At 40.4% G+C, this 25,558-nt stretch overlaps 2 protein-coding genes across 5 annotated transcripts; both read right to left on the minus strand.

Moving 5' to 3' along the window:
* Positions 1–565: 565 nt before the first annotated feature.
* tent5bb (terminal nucleotidyltransferase 5Bb) lies at positions 566–8,470 on the minus strand. Its single transcript, XM_083545631.1, has 2 exons — positions 8,176–8,470; positions 566–2,195 (listed from the first exon to the last, which is right to left on the minus strand). Exons 1-2 carry the CDS (start codon positions 8,365–8,367, stop codon positions 1,182–1,184), a joined length of 1,206 nt encoding a protein of 401 aa, XP_083401757.1. The 5' UTR covers positions 8,368–8,470; the 3' UTR covers positions 566–1,181.
* An 8,051-nt stretch (positions 8,471–16,521) lies between these two features.
* On the minus strand, positions 16,522–24,215 carry zdhhc18b (zDHHC palmitoyltransferase 18b). 4 transcript variants are annotated; one of them, XM_083543323.1, is made up of 10 exons: positions 23,666–24,215; positions 23,177–23,337; positions 22,623–22,778; positions 22,273–22,410; positions 21,969–22,020; positions 21,700–21,802; positions 21,500–21,612; positions 21,234–21,330; positions 17,985–18,889; positions 16,522–17,929 (listed from the first exon to the last, which is right to left on the minus strand). In XM_083543323.1, the coding sequence occupies exons 1-9, from the start codon at positions 23,947–23,949 to the stop codon at positions 18,545–18,547; spliced, it is 1,449 nt and encodes a 482-aa protein (XP_083399449.1). In that variant the 5' UTR covers positions 23,950–24,215; the 3' UTR covers positions 16,522–17,929; positions 17,985–18,544. The 4 variants fall into 4 exon arrangements, with proteins under 4 accessions (XP_083399449.1, XP_083399450.1, XP_083399448.1 ...); XM_083543324.1 differs by having other exon boundaries at positions 17,985–18,893; XM_083543322.1 differs by having other exon boundaries at positions 16,522–18,889.
* Positions 24,216–25,558: the final 1,343 nt, after the last annotated feature.

The raw sequence follows: 25,558 nt of genomic DNA on the forward strand, positions 1-25,558 counted from the left end.
CCGAGAGAGTGCTCTTTTTCCCTCTGTAGATTCGCTACTGTTGACTTTCTGATCCTATTTTCCCTCTGCAGAATAAAATCCTGTGATTGGTATTTAATAACACGCAGTATTTAGTGGATGTTTTCAGTATTTTGTTTCTGTGCTGCGTTGCACAGATCTGCTTTAACCAGGACACTAATGGGAAATCTGTGAGGAACGTGTCTGTCAGAATTAATGTTCCACAACGATGTTAATTGCGATTTCAGTGAAGGGAGATGTTTCCACATCAGTCACTGACACTGCGTTCTTCACTGCAGTGTTACGAGTTCCAGCTGCATCTAAACATACATACAGCCATGAACATCACACATATTGAGATGGATGGATGGATGGATGGATGGATGGATGGATGGATGGATGGCTGAATGGCTGAATGGCTGAATGGATGGATGGATGGATGGATAGACGGACGGACGGACGGACGGACGGACGGATAATGATCATTTAAAAAATCTCACCTACACAGAAATGTATGCAAAACTCGCAACAATAAAAACAAGCTGAAAACATTAAACATTAATTTCTGTTTGTTTGTTTTTAGTAGATATTTAATATGAAAACGCCCTGATGCTGAAAATAAAAATAAACAGTACAAAATCCTCAAATTAAAACTCGTACATTTTACTGTGTTCAGTTTCAGAGAGTTACAGGAAGATTACAAATTAAGTCTTTGGTTATTAAAAACTCAAACAAGAAGGAAATCTAAAAACCACAATCAGACCTGAACAACTGCATGATTCTGTAAAACAGTAGTTTTTTCTGCAGAATTATTTATTTTTTTATTTTAAAGATTTTATATATAAACATACAGAAAAAACTCTATTATATACAGTTTCTCCACAAACTGGATTACAGTTAAAGAAATAAAACTGAGAACTGTTTCAGATTTTTTTCTTTTCTCTCTCACTTCCTTTTTCAACATGTTTTTATAAAGTTTTGATTTATTTTGTTAAAAACAACACAGAGTGGCTCAAACCAGTTACAGCAGTGTTCATTATGTTGGAGGAGACAGAACTGAACACAGGTCGAAGAAAAGAAAACAAATCACTAATATTTGTCTCTCTTAGTCAGAATGATGGAAAGGCAACAGCTCAGAACTGGAATGCACTTGTCATGATTTCACCTTCTGCCTCCTCCGTGATTCAGCTGCAGGGTAGCCACGTCCTGTACGTGTTAGCAGGAGAGTGCACATGAGCCACGTAGTAATTGCTAAAGTTTCCATCATGTACGTATGGAGCAGGTTGGTAGTAGCAGGTGACGTTGGATAACGCGGGAATGGCGTTCTGCTCAGCGAAAGTGCGCAGCGCCAACGCTGAGATGAGGGCCAGGGTCTGTCTCCGCTCATGACCCATCAGGCAGACGGTGCTTTCATCAACAACATTTCTCAAAGTCATCAAGCACTCGTAGCGTTTGTGTTCCATGCCAGCAAAGTGGTTCTGAAGGTACGCCTCAAGTTTTCGTCGTTGCTCGCACACATCTGGGAAGTCGATGAAGAAGCGGGAGCACATGTAGCGCTGGAGGGTTTTCATGTGCTCCTCTGACGCCGGCCGGAAGCCTCGAACCAGCAGATGGCAGTATTTTAACAAACCGCCGCCCCGGATCTCCTCTGGACCGTGTGTAGCAATGGTCTTGGAGCGCAGGTGTTGCAGAGCTTCCTCAAAGTCTCCGTACATGCTCTCGCCAAGCACAGTGGGGTGAAAGCTCTCCGACATGGGCGCCTCAGAGCAACGGTCAAACAGCAGCAGCGAGTCAAGTCCAATCTGAAACGAATCAACGCTGAACTCAAACTGACGCCGGAGTGTGTCTACAAACTTCAGTTCCACGTTCTTGCCCGTGTTGTTGGAAAGTGAGATGAGACTCCAGCAGTCGGTGTCAGTGCGCACTTTAACCAGCTTCTGCACGTATGCCTCTTTGAGGGCGAGGGCGCTGAGGCGCTCGCGGTTCACCCCAGCTGGCAGGAAGTCTAGCAGACTGGCCAGCACCACTTCCTTTACCACATCAAACGTCCGGTCATCATTCAAACTCACGCCAAAGATCAGATCCAGGTCCTTGTAGCCTAAACCTGTGTCTTTGTGAAGAACATGGCTTGCAGCTGAACCATTAAGCTTCACATCACGGACTGTCACCCCTCCATCCTCCAGCCTGGCCCTCACCACCTACAGCACACAGGAGGACAAAAGAAAGAGAAAAGTAGAAACAAATAAACACAGTTAGATACAAATATTTTCATCATTGCATCATTGTAGTCATCACACAATCTTTTTATTTATGCTCAGTCTGAATACTGGCACTTTTAGATGTTTCTACCTGGAAATGATTCAAAATACAATTTCAGACTAAACTGTTTATAATTGTATAATTATCTCAGGTTGTAAGTTTTCTGGGGTTTTTTTTGTAATTATCTTTAGTTTCGTCATAATTCTAGATCTTTTGTATATCTTTAGGCTCATACACAGTGGTACAGTAGATAGTAGTAGTAGTACAAGTCTAACGCAGTAAACATTCCCATGTTTACCCACGCCAACTGGTTTGACTCATAAGGGTTTTCTCCCTGCAGTTGGAGAGCACATGGAGTAGAGCAGCACTGAATCCTGGACTGAGTTGGTTTTGCTCTGCAAAGTTCTGAGAAACATCCTCATCAAAGTTTGGCTTAAATCGTGGTCTAGCTTTTCAACAATGACTTCAGTAACAGGAAGTAAACAAGACGTGAGCTTTGAATAACAGTATGTCATATTTAAAACCTCGTGTGAATGTAATAACATTAAATCGTGTTTAAATCTACAGTAAAACTCCATCAGGTGTGAATGTGTGGTTTATAAATTAGAGATCGACCCATTGTGGATTTTAACGGTGGCGATCGCTAAGTTGGATCGTAGATAACCGATTAGTCAGTATTTAGTTATTAAAATGGATACTGGATTAAAAAATAAAATAACACTCCATGTAAAGTACTGAATTTCATTACAAAAATACACAAACATTACTGAATCATGAAAATAAATAAAATAAATATGAATATATTAATTATATTAATAAATATTGTGTAAAATAAAAGACATGCATTCAAACTAAAAACGATAAGTAAAACTTCTAATAAATAAAAACAGTTACATCCAAAATGAATAAAAAATACACTTAAACAGCATGTGGCACAAGTGATTGGCCTCTAGAGGCCACTTTTCTACTGCATAATGCAACCCGGAAAAACTATCAGTATGGATTTTTGCTGATAGCCGACAGCAGCAAATAAATATATCCATAATGAACCAAAGTTCAACAAAGACCACTAAACCACTAAACTCTTCTGCAGTTTAAATGGAAAACTGAGTTTTCTCTGTTAGACACACAGGTGGTAAACTATTCCCTCTCTTAAACACACTGTTCTCAGGGGGGAAAAAACACATCCCTGATTTGAGACAAATGAGAGATTTAGACATGTAACTTTACACGTAAATGGATTCAGTTCTGCGAAAGCATACAGATTATCCTCAGGGTCAGACAAGCCACTGCCTGTCTTGGAGAATTCAAGCTGCTTCACTTCCAACTTCACTGCAGGCTTCATGTTAATGATAAACTGCAGGAACACATCTGAAGTGTATTTATTTTAATACTGCACTGAAGCAGGAGCACATTTAACATTTCACACTTTTATATTCGTGTTCTTCTGTTTATTTTGTCACTACATTTCCCCAAAATCAAGAATTCTGCTTTGAATTGAGCTGATGTAGAAGATGTCTGCTGTTCTCTTTATTTTGCATTAAAATTGATCTGAGATCTTTCACCTTCTTTAGACAATGATTTAAATAAACATCAGAGGAAAATTGTGTGAGAAAGAAATGAACATTCCTGATGTTCAAACTGCATTCGCAATTTATTATTACACAGAAGTATTATTTTGATTTTATTATGGTTTAAATAGATTTCGATGCAGATTATGGTTCTGGGCGGTTCTGGGTGGTTCTGGTGGTTCTGGGTGCAGTCTTGCCATGTGTCTTTACATGTGTATATAAAATATAATACTCCAGCAAACACCACGGATGTATTTTACCATGTTACTTTGTTTTATCAGACTTTTTGGGACAATTTTTCCTTCATTACATTCAAATGTCATATTTTACTTTTGACTCACTTTGTTCCTCACTACTATGAAGTGATAACATGAGGATTGTTGAAGAAGAAGTGTATAGAGTTCTTCTACATCACTCCTTTTACTGTTCATACTGAAATCCTTTCAGGAGGCGGAACCTTTTAACTTTTACTCCAGTAGAAATGGAAAAGGAGGAATTTTATGAGATTTAAACAGATAATTGGTAGTTTTACAGTGATGTATGTGGTCACAAAGAAAGTTGTGATTCCAGACTCATGATACTGTGCAGCGAACTCAGTAATAAGCAGTCAGATGTAATTCATTCTTCCCCTCAGGCTGAGAATTTTACCCAAACCACTGATTTTCTGCAACATCCTCATCATCACTGCACTTTTCTTCTACAAACTTCTCTAATACTCTCAAACAGCTGCACACAGGAATAGTGTAGAGAGTCGATCGCTCTGTACACTGACTGATAAACTCTTTATTAAATCAATAAATTGGTTAAGTTATGGACTTTGGGTCAGAAGTTGAAATCCCAGCACCACCATGCTGCTACTGTGGGGCCCTTGAGTGAGGCCCTTAACCTCTGTTTCATAAACGAGATAAATGTATGTCACTGTGGATAAGATAAGCTAAGATAAATGCAGTACATGTAAATGTTGTATAATCTCTAATGGGAGTTGAATGCCATCACTTCTTCCTGCTGATTTTTAACACACTTGAGACATTTCGCGTGTCAATCACAAAGAAAGAACCGGCGTCTAGGGTCTCATTACACAGAAAAATCAGCTAGACATCATCCCTAAAGGTCAACCGTTCAACTCTCAGGGGAACATTTTCATAATTATTGAAGCATTCCAGCATAGACATGGCCAGATGATTGAGCAGCTTTGCACCAGGGAGATTTAACCTGGACTGCAGAGACATCATCAGCAGACATCAACAAAAAGCCCATCCTTCATTTAAACACTGCCTGAAACTCATTTTCCACATCACCTTTTCAGGAGAACGATTTCTCAGTTATACCTAATCCTAATCCTCGTCATAATAAAGGAGACAAAAAAACAAGCTCCTGCAGGTCTTTTATTTCCTATAATTGACCTACAAGCACAAAGAGCCTGTCTGGTGTCCCACTCGTTCTTTATTCCCTTCTTTTTTTTCTCTTTCTTCACACTCTTTAATAAAAGCCTATGAACCTTTTCCCAGCGATGCTCCACCCGATGCATTATTACTTTCTGACACAGTGACACGATTTACACTGAAAGGCTTTTAAACTTGTAACGAGGAAACCACAAGTCATGTCTATAGTGAAAAGATGTGCTACTGTATATCAGTGTTCCTATCTATGTTTCCATGTTCCCAACGCTAGTGATAACTCCATGAAGACCTCCTCAGAGATTACCAATGAGTGACATTTAGTGATATAAATATATTTACAAGTTGCACGGTTGCACTTCCTCTTCAACTCCATATCAGTTCCTACATCTCGCTTTCTCCAATAATAAAGTTCCTCACGAGTAGATTACCGTGAACACACAACAGTTAAAAGCTTAAATCACAGATACAAATAAGAGCTTTCCAGCTTTCACCTTTAGCCGATTAGAAATTCCAGATGGGAAACACCAGCATTCCTGATGAAATGCCGGTGAAGCAGGTACCACTCGCCCCAACTCGTTGATCAGCACATCTCAGGGAGATGACATCGCTTCACTGAGAGCCCCGCTGTGAGATAGTGTAATGGTACAGTCACAGAGGAAGCTCAGATTTCAGACTGGTCTCCTCCTGAAACCCTGAGATATGAACCAAACACTCCAACAGTGTGAATCTCGAGCAGCTGATTGGCCACTTTCTCAATATTATCTCAAATATAACCACGTGTGTGTTAGAGCAAGCGAGTAAAAATAGATCCACGTTACTAATCAATTCATTTAAAACATTTCTATTCTGTTCTCTTTTTTTTTTCATAATGCTGCTGCAGTTCCTGTGGTGTGGAGCAGAAGATCACTTGAAACTCAGTCCAATATCTTACCTGTCCATTTTTCTGCAGGTCAGATGTTGGTGTGAAATGCTGATATCTCCATATGATTTGTTTCATTTTATTTGCAGATCATTTTAATGCTATTTTTAACCTTTTAACACCAAACATTATTCTGACTGACTGGGCCAGAGATGCTCCTGTGTCTCCTCAGTCACATTCTGCTGTTTAGAATTTAAGGCCTGAAATGTAGACGTTTGGCAGAAAAGGTCTTTATTTTTATTTTAAATATAAAATAATTTTTAATTTGCACACACAAAAGTACACAGTAAATGTTCCTTTTTTGAATGAATAAGTCACAGTTTAGTGTACTGTAAGTTACTCATGCTAAAAAAACACCATTCTCTGTGTTCTGTGTGTTTTTCCATCTCGGCAGTGATGAAGAGGAGGAAGAGGAAGGGCTCTCACCAGTCTGTATTAAACATGAAGCATTTTCAGCTGAAGAAGTGTCTCTAATCTTCACCAGCTACAACATGTATAAATGTGATTCATATAAAACAGGAGCCTATAAAACTCAATCTCAGTTAAAATAAAGGTGAAGACTGACAGAAACATTGACTTTGTTCTAGAACTTTCACATTAAGCCTCTGAAAGCAAAGCAGTCTGGAAATTCCCTCCGTCCTTCATAATGGAACTGATCCATGTTCCATGTGCAGGTTTCCATAAAGGAAGAAAAAAAGGCTCATTGAGAATATTCACTAATGTCTACTGCAGATGGAGTGTGTGTGATCTGCTGTGTTTATACAGACGGGGAAATGTTCAAACCTTTTAAACTCATCAGCTATTTGAGATGCAAAAAAAGAAGAATTGATCTTTAAAAGAAGGAATATTTCTGCAGTATGACGCTTTGTAGTGCACTGAAATATTTTAAGACTGATTTTACTCTGTACTGCTTTAACAAGAACCTCAGTGGCATTTAATGTTCTGTTTATCAATATAAAGTGTTTAGAAAAAGAGAAACACATATATATATATATATATATATATATATATATATATATATATATATATATATATATATATATATATATATATATATATAAAAACACCTCCTGGGTATGTTATTATTATATCAAATTAAGTGGTGAGAAACAGATCCTGCTGAGACTCTCCTGTGTCTCCTTTCACTCGTTTACCTCTGCTGTTTGGTAAAAAGCTAAAAACAGAGAAATTCACTTCTATAGTTTTCTATCCTTATGATCATGATTCAGATGTGAATGTAAAATTCTCCACGTGTCGGAATTCACAGCTTTTTTTACCTCCTCATTTACTGTTTGAAGACCACTGACTTTTCTTCCTGTAAAAAGCTTCAAGTTTCCTAAACATTTACACAAAACAGGAAAATCTTTTCCATAACAACCTACTCGAGTTTTTTAGCCTGAAGTGAAATTAAACCTAAAATAAAAGAATTCTCTGAAGATCTTAAAATGGAAGTTGAAACTTTGCGTCTGATTGAACGTGTTGTGTTTATAAGACAGAAGGAATCAGAAGGTTCTGGATCACATGTGAGTTAAATCTATTAATGAAGAAAGGAATAAAACAAACACTGAAATATCACAGAGAACTGTGTCATTCCCTACACCTTTATTTTGCAGGAAAGATAACATTTATCTTTATTGCATATTAATTTCATAGGAAGTAGTGTCATTTTTATTAGACTGTTTGTTTGTTTGTTTGTTTGTTTGTTTGTTTGTTTGTTTGTTTGTTTTAATGCAATCCAGAAGATAATGTAAACTTCAGCTTTAAGGTTTATTTTGACCCAAAAAGCCAAAATTCATTCCATAATGAGATCAGAGCTGTAAAGACTGCAGTGTGAAGTTCAGAAGAAGTTTATCTTCATGGAGTGAGCAGAGCTTCTGCTCCTCACAGAGATCAGGCAGCTGCATGCACGCATTTATTTATTTGTTATTTGTTTGTTTATTAGAAGTTAATTAACGATTAATTACTCCTTTGTGGGGATCTGCAGCAAAGTACGGGTGTGTGTGTGTGTGTGTGTGTGTGTGTGTGTTACCTGCACGATCTGCCGTGGGGAAATCGACAGGGTTGGGAAGTTTCCGCGGCCGTGGATGGGAACACTCTCCCGGAGGATGGAGTCCAGACGCTCCACCTGCTCCCAGGATAAGACGCAGAAGCGCCGGCTTTGTTCCTGCGCCTCCACGCGTGACGTCATTGTGAAGTTTATCCCGTGGTAACAAATGAACATACACCGTTAGCGGTTTCTGCAGGTATGGAACCTCCTAATGCCTCAGAGCTTCTACTGCCACAAAGAGCCGCGGTTCCTGCACTCATCCTGCGTGAAGTTCTCCAGGGAAGTTCTGCAAGGGGCGGGGTTATCCGGGGCGGGGACTCGCTGCAGAAACCTAATGACTCGGACCTCATGAATAATTACACACCAAGCCCCTTAGCCACACCCACTTTACATATGCCACAAAGCGAGCTGCATTGATTGGTTCGTTTGTGGTGTGTATTTGTTTTTTTATTTTTTTATTTATTTAATGTTTTGTTTATAGTCTTAGAAAATACGTTATACGGTTAAAAAATGTGGACACCAGAACACGAGACCCAAACACACCACACACACACACAAACACCACTTTTCATCAACAACAATAAACACTGTAAGGGAAGTACAGCAGAAGCTTTTTAAACAAAGGCAGAGAGAAACCAGGCACTGAGGCTCTGATATGTAGGAGCATTCTTCTGTGAGATGTTGATGATTAGAGGATGAATGTGTATGGGGTGGAGTATCACGAGGATCTTGCCCTGTTCCCATCACACCTGGAGTTGACCTGCTCATGTACTATTACACAATAATAACAGTATTTCAGGCCTGAGGGATGAAATGCACTTCCTTATTGACTCTTCCTGATCACAACAAGGTCAAATTCTTTATCAAGAGCCGCAGTTTTACATAGAAACATCACGAGGAGTGACTTTAATGTAAAAAACAAAGGGGAATAGTCATAAAAAGTTAGAAAACCTTTCCAAAAACCAACACACACATCCGACAGTAAATGGGGAACGATCCATTTTGGTCTATTTATTCCTCTTTAATATTTGTATGCCTTCAGTGAAGATCAGTCGTGGAACAGTCGAGTCTCAAACACAGCTGCTTATGGGTACTTTTGCTTTGCTTGGCGTTTTGGATGTACCTGGTTTCCATAAGGAAAGTCTGTCAGAGACATGTTATTATAACCAGTAAAACCGGGTGGGTTTCAGACACTGACTATTTATTTGCACAGTATTTTTTGGTTCTGGGAGACTGCCAGGAATCACCACTGCACATGGTGTGCTTTCCATCTCTGCTTCCCAAAAAACTTACTGAATATAAATGAAAAAGATCTTAGTAAAGGGAGGATGTGCACAGTCTCATGTGTATCCTGCTAATAACTGTGGACTAGAACTCCATTCATCTTCTATATCGTGATCACAGGGCCACAATAAACCATAATCCACCAACCACACTTTTACTTTACAATGTTTCTCATCCAGGGTCAGAAACCACATTCTGTCCATCGGTGCATTCTGAAGTCCATCTTTCTGTAATCCTTCAATGTTGTTCCTAAAGAGATGTGTGTAAAATCTGATTATAAAATTAAACCAATAATTAATAATGTTCAATTCTACATGTTTTATAGTTTATTTCATATTTTACACACACACACAGACACACACACACACACACACACACACACACACACACACATACACACACACACACACACACACACACACACACACACACACACACACACACCTTTATATCTTAAAACAGCTGATACATCTACCAGTATGGTTTACTGGACACCAGATAAAATCCATGTGGACACAAGGAGAACATGCAGAACTTCACACACACCTCAGTGAAGGTTCACAACACACTGAAACACATTGAACCCTTCAGTGTTGAATTCAATATTTCTAGCAAAAGTCACAGAACCCTAACCCTAACCCAGAAGCTGGACACAATCACATTTTTTTTTTCCTAAATAACTTTGCACTTACCGTGTCTGGACACGAAGTTCTCCCGAGGAATGAACGAGAATTCTTAACATGCCTAATTCCTGGAAAATGTACATCACCAGAGGCTCTGAGACCTCGGTTCTTGAGGTTCTGACTTGTACTGGACATCTGCAGGGGACTAATTATTGTTCTGGGTGATGGTTTATTTGTATATATGTATATAATACATGTATGAGTCTAAACATTATAAGTGATTTTGAAAAAGTGGTTCTAGATGAATCAGATCAGACTGATGGATCTGAGAGTTCAGTGGTTCATCTGTTGAACACTTTCTCCACTCGAACATGATACCATGTACATTCCATACTCCATGATGGACAGTGTGATGACTTCAACATGATCATGCAGGTTCAAGAAGAAGTATTTACAGCAAATGTTTATGTTCCAGTTTTCTCTTCTGCTGGGTGTGACAAACATTCTTCTACAGAACAAAGCCATGGATTCTGCTCCAAAAAGGTCACTTATTCATCTGAAAGAGTGTAGCGCTTACAAGACAAACCTGAAAGCTGAGTGATTACCTCACTCTGCTGTGAAATATTAGAAAAGGATGTAAAAACGTGTTTCACGTACACTTCACAGTGGTGCAGGTTTTTTTTTACAGAGGTAAGAGGAAGGGTCTAGATCTAAATCCCTAATGCTAATCCCTAACCATAACTCCAACCCCTACCGCTAATCCCTAATGCTAATCCCTAACCATAACTCTAACCCCTAATGCTAATCCATAATGCTAATCCCTAACCATAACTCCAATCCCTAACGCTAATCCCTAATGCTAATCCCTAACCATAACTCTAACCCCTAATGCTAATCCCTAATGCTAATCCCTAACCATAACTCTAACCCCTAATGCTAATCCATAATGCTAATCCCTAACCATAACTCCAACCCCTACCGCTAATCCCTAATGCTAATCCCTAACCATAACTCTAACCCCTAATGCTAATCTATAATGCTAATCCCTAACCATAACTCCAATCCCTAACGCTAATCCCTAATGCTAATCCCTAACCATAACTCTAACCCCTAATGCTAATCCCTAATGCTAATCCCTAACCATAACTCTAACCCCTAACGCTAAACCCTGTCTGTGTTTATTTCCACCTTTAGCACAAAAACTGTACACTTTGTCCATATTCCAGACAATATAAATTAATTTACTTCCAGTTATACTTAAATGCAGTTATTATACGTGATCTAAACAGCTTTACAGCACAGAGAATCGCTGAATCAGGAATAATATTGTAGCGCTACAGATTTCAGCAGTTCTTCAGACGCACTCGTAGCTCTCCATCTCATACCTGCAGCTCCAGCAGCGTCAGAGAGAACAAAGACCACATGCTGCCTGGGACACACTACACCCACAATTAAACACAGATGTTAGATGCTTACAGACGGCCTGAAATGATCTTTTATAGCCACATAAATTTATCACAAGCTCTTGTGTTTGAAGTGAGGTTGAGAGACATACATCATATCGCTGACGTCTCACTCGGCTTTGAAGTCAATCTTTTTTCTTCTTTTTAACATGTGTTTTAAATCGCAGTTTTGTTGAATCTTTGTCATTTCTTTGCGTGAATATATAAATAACAGAAGGTCATGATGATGAAGAAGAAGAAATGATTAATGATTTGGTGGATTTTCACTGTAATCAGCAAAACTGCCATAAATTTTACTCTAAATGGAAACTGTGGTTTAAAGAGGGGTGGTCTTTTCACTGCGGGACACTTTCTCCAACTTACAACCCAATCATTTTATTTTCAAGCTGCTGTTTATTCATTATATACTGTATATACCTGAAAACACACACCATCACACACCAGACCTGCAGAGCTGCAACAGCAGTAACGTGGATTAATAGCATTGTTTCTCCTCTCAAAGTTTCTTCCTCATAACATCTAAGGGAGTTTTTTCCTGGCCACAGTCGCCACGGCTGCTCATACACACGTTCACGTTAAAGTGGCTGCTCATACACACGTTCACATTAAAGTGGCTGCTCATACACACGTTCACGTTAACGTGGCTGCTCATACACACGTTCAAGTTAACGTGGCTGCTCATACACACGTTCACGTTAACGTGGCTGCTCATACACACGTTCACGTTAACGTGGCTGCTCATACACACGTTCACGTTAAAGTGGCTGCTCATACACACGTTCACGTTAACGTGGCTGCTCATACACACGTTCACGTTAACGTGGCTGCTCATACACACGTTCACGTTAAAGTGGCTGCTCATACACACGTTGACGTTAACGTGGCTGCTCATACACACGTTGACGTTAACGTGGCTGCTCATACACACGTTGACGTTAACGTGGCTGCTCATACACACGTTCACGTTAACGTGGCTGCTCATACACACGTTCACGTTAAAGTGGCTGCTCCTACACACGTTCACATTAACGTGGCTGCTCATACATACATTCACATTAATGTAGCTGCTCATACACACGTTTGGATAAATAAAAACATCATTAATAGACTTTGAGCAGCACTCTAGTCACAGGATCATGTTTTAGGAGTAAATTTAATTTAAAGTTTTTATTGCTGCATGGTGTTTAAGAGACGAGTAAAAGCCTCCATGCTGCTCGAGATCACTGCTTGTTGACGCTGAAAATTCCTCACTTTTCGGTAACAAAAAAGAGATTATATATCAATTTAACACGAGGAAAATAAACAGATGAAATGGACACACACACACACACACACACACACACACACACACACACACACACACACACACACACACACACAAATGCCATTCATTACAAAATAAAAGACTAAACCTGTTATAATTCCCCTCAGCGATGTACAGTGAAGTGTCAGTATGGGGAAAACTCAAACTGTAAATAACTCAAACATGACACTCATACATAATGAGACAGAAGTTGGATTTCTCCATTATGAGGTGTAGACCACATCCTTGATTCTGATTGGTCGACAGTCCCTGATAAAGTATTCCCAGTTCCTGATCACATCTCAGCTCCACATCACGTCCCCAAGTGAAGTTGGATGTTTGATCTTAGTTACAGGAAAACTCTGATCAGTTACACAAACACAGCAGGATCAGCCTGAACAGTATGAACAGGCTGAATTCAGTGAATTAAAATTTTCAGGATTTAAACAGTTCAAATTTTTCCAAGGAAGTTAATCAGAATGGTTAATCGGAATGTTGGCCATGGATCAGATGCTGAGAAGAAGAAATCCTGAGATCTCTAATTACCCAGAGATAGTAGGAAAGCAAATGCTAATTAAAGAATACTGAAAGGTGAGCAGTTTGGAATCAGGAGAACATGTCTGATGCCAGGATTTTCCTAGAAGCACTTTCCCAGTGTCCAAGAAACACCACCACAAGTGTCTGTTGGAATTCCATCAGAGAAAAGCTTGAGAAGCCAAAGGTACGTTAATCACAGTGTCTGAAGGAGAAGCCCAGAGAAAAACACAGGGTTTTACTGAACTCGCTTTAACTGAACTGTAATCGCTTTCCCCATATACAACACACACACACACACACACACACACACACACACACACACACACCCATGTAGGGCAGGTTGAGATCACAGTTTCCATCAGCATGCTGTTCAGGTTTTCTGACACGAGATCTTTTACAAGAGACAAAAGAAAAATAAATGATGACCGAAAACCCGAGTGTTATTTCTATAAAAGAGGAAAATCAGAAGTGTGAAACAAACAGAACCTTGGGCCACAATAAGGTTTAGAACCTGTAAAGCTGAAATCCACATGCACTCATATTTCACTTATTTTTCACAAAAAAATACTCCTGAAACACAGTCAACAGATTATTTTAATAATCGAACATCTATAAATACTTTTACACATGACTGGTGTTAAAAAGTGTAAATCCAGAACACACACACTGTTTAACATCAACACACTGATTTAGGTGGTTTTTCTGTTCTTCAAGAAGAAGTTTATAATAGTGGAATAGTTTATTCTGCGTTTTTGCTGATTGTAGAATAAAGAATCTTGTGTCAGGAGGAACAGCTGCTCCTAACAGAGTGATGATTTGGAGAACAGTTTGCAGGCACATCGGCTCCTGATACCTGATCATCACTTTATGTCCCCAGATGGTTCTAGTAAGAACATTCATTGCTTCTGTGGCCTCTAATACCTGGAGTGCAACCCAATCAAACCTCTTTGGCATGTGCAGCTTTTTAATGTGCAGCAACTGTGCAACACAATCAGTTCCACATGGTTCCACAAATTCCTGCACATCCAGCATCCTGTATAACCTGCTCTACTCCGAGCTGTGAACCTAAACACACCTACAGTTCATCTACAACCCTGATCTCCAGTACATTTCATTAGAAACAAACGAGACTGTAACTGTCAAATCCTGCATTAAGAAACCTGAAACAGTTCAAGAATGAGATCGAACCCCACAAATCCAGGTGTACCAAACTCATAGCCTACAGGTGCAGGAAAGATTAATCACGTCTGTGATCACTGGAATGGAGCTTCAGTCCTGGCTTAAGGAACATGGCAGCAGTGGAACATCTCACACTGAGCTAATAATGATAAATCATATAAAGTAAAAGAGAACTTGCTGGTCATGCAGAGGAACTATCACATGGTCTGGTTGTAGGTAGGACCTCCACATCTTCTCTTCTGTCCTGACAATAACCAGAATCTAGTGACCTGCAGGGGTGTGTGTGTGTGTGTGTGTGTGTGTGTGTGTGTGTGTGTGCTATAAACAATGATGAGTGCTGTTCCTTCATGATTACACATGCAGAGTTTTGCTTAGAAGTTCATGGTCAGATTTAAGCTCCATGAAGTAAACTGATATGACTGAAGAACAAAGTATGTCTGGAGACTCGATCACACTGCTTTTGGGTTTATTTTCTAAAGATCAGGCTCATGTCCTGATCATGTCGTTCCTCCTCTTGATATAGTGTTTTAAATTCCCAGACCATAAAGAAGTAGAGAAGGTGAAAGGAGATCAGGTTTGAATTAAACCCGAAGCAGGTCTTGGATCCCCTGATGATCAGTCACAGCAGAGACACTAAGAGAAGTGTTTAAGGGCATGTCCAGACTCGTCTCAGAGTGAGAGCTGGTGAAACCTACCCAAAGTAATCGAACCCCCTTCAATTATCAGCACTGGCACTGAATAAAGTGTTTTATTATCTGTTAACTCTGTAGACCACATGCAATTCTTCACTTCTCACCTGCTCTCACCCTGAGGTTCTTCTTCTGAATTCCACTTATCTCACTCTGAAGCCACCACACTATAATTCCACAGTACAGGTATTTCAGTCTATGAAGAGGTGAGAGAGACTAAAACATTCACAATGTGAGAACATCAACATGTCATCCAGGAATGAGTCAAATGGAAGATCTTCCACATTACTAGCTGAGATATTTACTCATGACTGCTGGTCTGAATAATGCTCCTTCTTTGTTCCGAGCTTTTCCTAATGAAGCACTACATGAATTCCTGAACAGTGTGCTGTAGTCTACACCAAGAACAATCTCCTAACCACATTATTCAAGTTCTGGAGAAACCTCGTTACAAATGTGCTCAAAAATGTAAATTTCGCCAACAATCCGTCAGGTTTCTAAAGTACATCCTGGGAAGGAGAGAAACATCTCAGCTGGGTGAAGTAAGATGACTATAACCCAGAAGAACCAAAGCACTACAGAATGTTTCTAAAACAAAGAACGATTCATCAGATAATTCATCTCCATGATGACTCCTGTGAGTTCACTTCCTAAAGGAAATCCTAATCATCTGAAGAGGAATGAAGTCGTCCTCCAGAGATCACAGCATTTTAATGCATTCTACACAATAAACCACCACGATTCCTGTGGTTCAGAGAAACCACCAAAGAAACTAGAAGCTAACAAATGGATAAAGATGGTGGACAAACTTAAGCAGCACATGTCCAAACAGCCACCTGAGATTCCAAAGAGATGTTCTGAGCTTCACCCACAGTTGCATATTTCCAGGATGCTGGTTGACTCATAGTGATGGAGAAAACAGATGTTTTTGGACCACGGTGTAATGGATGGACAGAGCGATGGTGCTGAGGAAAGAACAAGGCTTGACACTAAGGACATCTTGGGCAATTCATGGTTCATTACAGACAGAGGGGAAGACACATTTTAGGGGTAGTTCATCCTCAGGAACTGTCACTTGGTGAGGGAAAAGTTTCCACCCACATCCACTGAGGGCATTACAAATGTTCTTCTCACTACAAATGCTAATCCTTAATTACCATCGCACACATATAATAAAAACATCTTGATAAATATATCAAATAAATCATTTATATGTAAAGATTGTGAGAAAGAAAAATAAAGACACTTCATAAGAGTGAATGTAAATGTTTTACTGAGAATATAAAAGTTCACCTGACTGTGATTTGAGTGTAATTATCGCCATCTAGTGGCAGGCAGACTAACACTGATCTCACCAGGAGACTGATGGGATGTGAGCAGTGTAGATGTGAAATACAATGCTGGTTCCTCCCGGTTCTACCAAGCAGGGTTTACTGTTACTGAAAACCAGTTCTGAACTTATATTAATTAGGTGGAAAGTTCTGAACACAAGCCATGCAGCTGCGTTTTGGATCATTGGCAGTGGACGAATAGTCCAGAGGTTCACCTGAGAGTTCTGGTCTCAGGTGTTTACAGAAGCACAGTTCTGAACAAAAACACCATTAATTATTCACTGTGTTTAAGACTGGATCACATTCAACTGAAATGTTCTTACAATAATGCAGCCAAAGAAAAGGGGAAAAGGGCATGTTAGTGAAACCATTCAGGTGATGTCACATGCAGGTTGTCCTACAAAGTGCCTATGAAAAGATAAACCAACAACGTCCTCCAACTGCTTTTGACAAACTCAAATTCCCTGAATGTGGCTTTAATCGCAATAAAATGTCATTTTAGATGTGAAAAAACATAAAATTAAAGCAGGTATGAAGTGATACGATGAAGTTTAGAGACTTGCTGTTTACAAGCACTTTATTCATCTACATTTCCACACCATCAGCTTCAAAATATTCCCCCTGCACAGCAATCCAGTGCCCCCAGTGATCTTCTGGAACATGTCCTGGAAGTCTTGTTTTTTTGTGTAGCGTGGGTGAGCATCTACGATTCACACCGGATCTTCATCTTCAGGAAGAGGGCGAAGTTTGCAGAAGCCAAATCTGGTGGGTGTGTAAGTTAGATCGTGTTGTTTCCGCTAAGAGACTTATGTGTGAGAAGGGCTCGATGACGTGGTAGCGCACTTGGTCAGAACAGCAGACGCTGCACTGCTCCTGATGTAAACAGGACGATGTCTTTTGACTTATGAAGGTCGGTGCTCCCTGTCACTGTGTATTGCCATCAGTTGGCGTGTTACCAGTCTCCAAACCTTTGGATTCCACCTGGTATGCTTTAGTGCCACATATCTAGAACATAATTCACAACACTAAAGGCACTTTTTTGCTGCGAGTTTGGTGAAGTTACTGATACACACAAGTTGTCCAGTGAATTTATTTGTGCAAATATCGCAAAAAGTTAAAAGCAGGCACACATCAACCTTCTGCACCCAGAATTTCCCTAACAAAAGTGCATATTAATAAAGCGTACCTGGATTATAATATCTAAGCCACACGGTTCATATCGAAGTAAAATTATATGAAACGAGAGGAAGCGGAATCACATGACCTGCTGTGCAGATCTCTGAACACTTCATTATGGAGAATAATGGAGACTGTAGCTGTGATCAGACTTTTTTTAAACCATGAAAGACCACGCAGTGCGAGCGATGTTCTTCTCAGCATGCATGCTGGTATACATAACAAATCCAAAGAGCAGATACATGAATCCCAGAGTTCATACAACACAAGAATTGATCATAAATTATTGCTGTTTAAATGAATTTCCATGTTCCTGATGCGACTCACACGTCATGAACTCAAACAGGAGATGTGATGAATCTGAGAGATGTTTGTGAACGTCCGTCAGTCCTGATGTTTTTTGAGGTAAAAGTTGACGTTGTGTTTCGTCTTTTGATTTGTGAAGATCTGCAGTTTGTTTGTGTAAGTGACCAAGTAGTTACGTTTTAGACGTTACCCAGTTTACGCCGTGTCCATGTTTCTCAGTAGCCTCAGTTACTGATCTCATGAACAGGGTTTTTGTGGCTTTCTGATATTTGACATCAGAAAAACAAACTTTCAAGTAGATGATCCTATCCACAGATCCAAATCCACGCATTCCATCATTACCTTAATCACAAAGCAGCGTCTTTCTTATAGCTGTTGATCTGTGAAAACATCTGACCTGCAGGTTTTCCATCAGCCCTCAAAACTGTGAAGTTGAATCATGAAGCCTTTAAAGATCATTTCAATTGTTCTGTAAAGAATAATCAGTTTTCTTTTCTCTGAGCAGATGATCAATGCTGAGAAGAAGATTTTGAATGTAATGGTTTGGGTTTCTCATGTGACGAAGGTTCTTCGCCCCTGGTGCCGGAAGCAGTAATGTATGCTTGTGAGAAGGTCCGTGTCCCCTTGCGATGGTGTCGATGGGGAGGCGTCTTCCGGACCTTCGAGACCTTCGTCTGCACAGGAACAGGAACCGGAGCATGAGCAGGAGTGATGGTGGGCAGAGCGACCAAAGCTTGGGACTTGTTTTGAGGACAGGGGCTGGAATGATGCGGTGAACAATTGGAGGTGTCCAGCCTGCCTTCAGCTTCCTGACAGAAAGATAAAGAATAAATGCAAAGAAAAAAGGAAATCAGGAAAGAAGCAAAGGAGAGACGAAATCGATAGAAAACAACAAAGGCAACTGTGTGGAGAGAAAGGGGGGAAAAAAGAGGGGAAAAAAGGTGGTGATGAAAATCTCCATATGGACAGAATGAAAGTGGAAGCATTTGAGGACACAAGAGACAAACAGTCACACAAACAACAAACAAGCAAGGGTAAGAAAAGAACTCATGCAGGTGAAGAGTAATATGGAGAGAAAGCTCAGGCAGGTGCAGTGTGGGTTTATCTGAATCAGCTCCCCAGGTGTGATTCAGTATCTGATAAACAGAAGATCAGGAGAACCCGCCTCACTACCCATCAAGAGAAGGAGGAATTTCTGGTCACATGACCACATATTCATGCTTTGAGAGATCACCAGTTTTTAAGCTGAGAGGCTTCAGAATATATGAGACCTCATTCTTTAAAAGGTCCTGGGGCTCCCTGGAGTTTGTGGTATATAGTCAGGATGTGAACATTTCAGTCCATTGGAAGGATCAGAGATTGAGACGCACCTGAAGGTGATCGATTCCCTGATCAGTGTGCTGATTACTAAAACAGGGAGCTGACTGAGACGCACTCTGCACGTGAAGCAGCTTGAAGACATTTTAATTTCATGACATCAGGACTGTGTCCAGGAGCAAACAGTTCTTCTTTGTAGGACAACCACACACACACACACACACACACACACAGTATATATTAAAAACATTTTACAAGTTGGAAATTTTTAGATTAAAAATATGAATCTTATGCAGCATCTCACATTCCCCATCACACACTGAGTAGCCGAACTGCTGCATCTACACACCATGAGCAGAAAGTTGTGCTGAGATCTGATGCCATGACCTGCTCCAAGTGTGTGTGTGTGTGTGTGTGTGTGTGTGTGTGTATGTGTGTGTGTGTGTGTTTAATTCTGCTGCTTGTGATGTTTAGCCAGGCAGCATGCATTTTCCAGCCATGCATCTTACTGACCTCCCTATCCCACTGCTGATCCCAAGTCATTCATCAACTGGCACAGGACAGCACAAAGTCCCGACACTCATCCTCCTAAACATGCACCCACAACCACGTTTCAGCACCACGGCACAAAAACAGCTCCACGCCAAGAGGCTGCTATATTACCAACTTAACAAAACACACCTGCGCGCACACACACACACACACACACACACCTGCACACTGTCACTCACACACACACACCTGCATGCACAGCATCAATCAGTTTTTAAGAAAGTTTATTTAACATTTGTGAAATGTAGATAAAAAAGACAAATAAACAGCAGGACCCATCCGATAAATAGAAAGATATAAAAAAAATAGTTTATAAAACACACTGGATATTTTGTTTTGCAGAAAATCATTTTCTCATAAATACAGTACAATACGCAAAACAACCTTCTGTCTCCTCTCCACACATTCTCTCATCTCACCTTAGGCATTCTGGTGGATCTCAGTAACATCAGGAGCTAAACATGTCTATTACACTCTCCTCATTAGTACTCGATCAAAGTGTAAACAGGAAACTGATACTGATTCTTATTAGCATTACAGAGAATAAGCAGTCAGTAGCAGTGTGTATTATTGGCAGTATTTCAGTAGATCTGAGGGTAAAAGGGGCAGATAGTGTTACAGTACTGTGGATTTAATGCTCCTGAACTGTAAACAGTGGGACTTCTGTGAACTGGTCAGATAATAATTTATAATAATACTGCATTAATGTTTAACAGTGACTGAGGAACTCAAAGAAGAAGCAGCAGCATCGAGTGAAACAACAAACCATGGAGTGTAAAAACCCCTGAGCAAAGACATAAACATGTTCTGATAAATTATATTTGTACTGATTAAAACTCTTTTGTAACCCCAGTTTTGTGCACTTTGACGATCTCAGCTGCACTGCTGCACTTCCTGCACAGTTCTAATCCGTCTTCATCACAAGTTCTACTTCAGAGATTTCCCATAAATACAACCACAGACGGTTTCAGATCCTCTTTCATTACAAACTACAGAGTCCTGAGTCACATGGCATCAAGTCAAGACACTTAAGAAGGAGGTGAGAGCAAGTGGTTCGAGCCTGCTGTCCTTCATCGCTCTGAGGCGTGTGTAATAGGAACAGGATTTCACCTGCACAAACACGAAACTAATCATGAAGTCGATTGATCCAGGAAGGTGGAGATGCTGGGTTTGGGGCAGGTGTGTGATCAGGCTGTAGACTGGCTCTGAATGTGACGAGGACTTTTTTTGAAGGGTTAAATGGGAACAGGAACATGACCTGACACACACACATGTCCTACCATGTTGATGTCAGTTTTTGCGGCGGGAAACCCGACCACCATGGGACCAGCGTGGACGACGTCCTCCGATGGCACAAAGCCTCTTCTATCTATTAAACTGGGACAAGGAGAGAAAGAGTTTCAGATGTTACACAGGGGTGTGGTTCAGAATACCAATGTCACACACACACACACAGCATAACTTCCCATGTTAGTGTTCACTGTTAAAAGTACAATTTTAAGTACATATCATTGAAAGTGTCCATGTCAGGCGGTCAGACTCTCACCTGGGAGGCATGGGCCCACACAGCACCGAACAGCAGTTCTTCAAAATGTTGTTCTGAGTGTAAGGATTCCCAGTTTCCTCATTCCCACTCTTCCCTGACCAAGAACCTTTAATCTGGAAAAGATTCAGTGATCATCACCATTACAGGACATTAAAGCGTGATGTGAGTTTTATTATTAATATCTAATGTTCCATACTCACGTCCTCGTTTGTGGTGAGATTAGCAGCAACCAGGTACGTATGGAAACCTGAGAGGCCTAAAATTGACCAAACTGAAAAGAAGCAAACCACCAGCTCTAAAGCAGTGCAGAAGAAGTAAAGGAGAAATCCAGATTACACCGAGTTTATACCCATGCCCTTTTACACACTTCATTATTAGCAGAGTAAAAACAGAAGCTGGTAATTGCAATCATAAAAAAACTGCAGACGGGAAACTACAGCAAAAACAGAGGTAAAAGCCAAAAGGATATCTGGCAGGACTCGCCTGGAGAGCCGAAACCAAGCCGTTTCCTCCCTGTGACCCTGAAAAACATTATATTTCATCATCACTAAATAATAATCAGGTCTTTAATAAACATGAACAGACAGGAAGGGTGATTCTCTGACTCTGAATAAGAGCAGCAATTTAAAGTAATTATGAAATAAAATAAGGAGAGAAACTCTGGTTTCTTCAGACTGTTCTCTTAGAACCAGAAACCCGTGATGGAATGGGAGCCACACTGAGCTGAATACTCCTACTCTCTCACACACACACACACACACACACACACATACTGAGAGCCAGGTGTGTGGTCACACAGCCGAAGACGAAGGCAGTGAGGAAGGACAGCGAGACGATGAACATGTAGAAGAAGCGATAGTTGCGTTTTCCCACACAGTTTCCGACCCAGGGGCAGTGATGATCAAACCGCTCTGAAAAACATAAAACACAAACAGGTTTGTTCATATTATAAAAATCAGGTCTTGACCTCGAACAGTGAGTCAAAATTTTCTGATTTATTTATTCGGAAAAACCTAAATAAGGTCCGATCACTGAATCAGACCAAATAGGTTGACCAGTAAAAAGATTCCCAGCATCAGAGCTCCAGAGCGGAGAGTCTCCACAACGTTCGGTCTAAACTCACCCACACAGTTGTCACATAGGCCGCAGTGGGAAGTCCGCGGCGGCCGGAAGATCTTACAGGTGAAGCAGTACTTCAGCTTAACGACCTGCTGGTTGATAACGACCTCCTTAGTGCGAGGAGGAGGACGATAGGACGAGGTGCAGCCGTTTGGGTTTTCTGTACAGCAGAACAGCAGATTACAGCAGAGTTCTAATCAAAATTATTACAGCATTCGATCTGAAACCCCACATGCTGCTTCTGTAACGTGCTTTTCTTCAGATTCTGCATGTTTTTACTTTCATGTTTTTATAGATAAATAAAAATAAAAAAGGAAGACTGCTTAACTATTTTGGGAAAGTCTAATAACATCTAATCTAACAAATCAGATTTACCCTCACTTCTGTGTAGTGTTGTTTGTTTTCCTGATGATAATTTACAGTGCTGTAACACGTGATTCCATAAAAAGCATTTCACCTTCTACAGTGTCACGTGATCTCTGTGCCAGACATGAAACCCTGCTAGATCATTAGACTTATCACTCAGAATCGGACAGAACGAAGGTGAAGTCTCCTCACCGATCTGTTTCTCGATGTCGGCCGCTTCCTCAGGTGTCGCTCTAGGAAGAATCCCAGGATCTGAGAAGCTGGTCTGAAGGAGAGAGATGACCACGAACACAAACAGCACTCCTCCGATCACCGGGATGAAGCCAGTCAGATGTTCCACCAGGAACGGACAGCTGGAAACACAACACAGCATTATAGGGGTTATCTTACCATGTGACCCAGAAACCTCCTGAGATAACAGGACTCAGATCAGACTCTCCACTCCATGTCTCAGAGAGAGAGAGAGAGAGAGAGAGAGAGAGAGAGAGAGAGAGAGAGAGAGAGAGAGAGAGAGAGAGAGAGAGAGAGAGAGAGAGAGAGAGAGAGAGAGAGAGAGAGAGAGAGAGAGAGAGAAGTGTTGTGTGTCTGTCTTTTTCTAGTTAGTTGTGAGTCAGAGGTAAGAAGTGAAGGTGAGTGGAGAAGAATCAGGTGATGGAGGTGAGGAAATGTGTGTAGACTCACTCAAACACGAAGAACAGGAGGCTGGTGATGAGGATGACCCCCATGGTGAGAGGAAGAACACCACTATGACGGGACACCATGATCCGACCATCACAATAAAAGCGGTTTTTTCCCGGAAACACTTCCCATTTCCTCCTCAGCCTGCTGGACTTCTTCTCCTGGCAGGGACGCGCAGATGCAGGAGCTGCTGTGTGTCCAGGTGTTGGTGTGGAGAGGGCATGAGGATCTATTTGTTGATATTCACAGCTTTTCATGGTTTCCCGGTTGGGTAGGAGGACCGTCATCCGACTTATTTTTCCCCCCAAACAAACACTTCCACTTCCTGGATCCTACCGGACTACTGGCGCTTCAACTCTGGCGTGAAGGGACTGAAAATGCGCCTCAAAATGTTCCTTGGAATGTTCCTCAAAAGGTTCCTCGTACATCAGAAAAGAGCTGAGCATTTCAGCTGACTGGATTTCCAGCATGTTATGCAGTTCTTATGTCCATCCGCGGAATGATCACTACACCACCAAAACGCTCACATATACCAGGTCGTGACGTCACACATACACTTCCGGTACGCGGATGTACACATTTCAAAATCATTTAATATAAAACATTTCTTCACCATTAACACCACTGACCTTCTAATAATAATAATAATAATAATAATAATAATAATAATAATAATAATAATAATAATAATAATAATAATAATAATAATAAAAATAAATCTGAAACGGGTGATTTCATGATCAAAGTCTAGCTCGTTTCAGGGGAAGATCCAAAAAAGTCGCTTGATGACGTCACTTTTCTTGCATGGGTTCGTAATCCTGGTGATGATTCGTATTATATACATCATATAATTATAATTATATTATTCTATTCTATTCTATTATAATTATATAATTATAATATAATATACATAAATAATTACACAACTAATTTTAGCATACAAAAATTAACTAGGAAACATAAGAGAACATAAACCTTCTCCTAGAAACACATAGAAATGCATTAATTTCTATTAGAAACTCTCAGACTGAGAACAAACAGCAGGAACTGGTGATCTGGTGGTGATCACTGATTAGTGTTTGGGGATTGATGGTCCTCATATCTAGTGCACGACTGCCTGATTACAAACAGGAAAAAGACCAGCAAAAGACTGGAAGAAGACCAGGTGATGTCCACCACATATCCAGTTTGGGTGAATCTGTGTTGGTGATAGCTGCAGATTCTTGTGGTATTCTGCTGTTGTAGACCATCTGCCTCAAGGTTTGATGTTTTGAAGCTCTAATGCTCCACAGAGTGATTATTTGAGTTATTATCTCCTTATTGGCAGCTGCATCTAAAGGTCACTCCTAACTGGGAAATTTAGAAGAAATTCTTAAAAATGAGTGTGATAATAATAATACAAAATAAATAGATAAATCGTTTAAAAAATCATCATCATCATCATCATCATCATCATCATCCTCTTCTTATTCTTCTTCTTTTAGCCGCTCCTGTTAGGGGTCACCACAGCGGATCATCCATCTCCATACCCTCCTGTCCTCTACATCTGCTTCTTCCAAACCAACATCATCTCTCAAGTCAGTGTGATGTTCACATTTGTCAGATGTTAGATCCTTTCAGTGATTATGAAGATGATGTACAGCTGATGTGGAAAATGATGTGGAGCTGAATTGGAGATGACGTGGAGATGATGTGGAGCTGATGTGGAAAATGATGTGGAGCTGAATTGGAGATGACGTGGAGATGATGTGGAGCTGATGTGGAAAATGATGTGGAGCTGAATTGGAGATGACGTGGAGATGATGTGGAGCTGATGTGGAAAATGATGTGGAGCTGAATTGGAGATGATGTGGAGATGATGTGAAGATGAAATGGAGATGAAGTGCGAAGTGATTT

The sequence above is a fragment of the Silurus aristotelis genome (genome assembly GCF_946808225.1).
Source record: "Silurus aristotelis genome assembly, chromosome: 6".
NCBI classification, from domain to species: Eukaryota; Metazoa; Chordata; class Actinopteri; order Siluriformes; family Siluridae; genus Silurus; species Silurus aristotelis.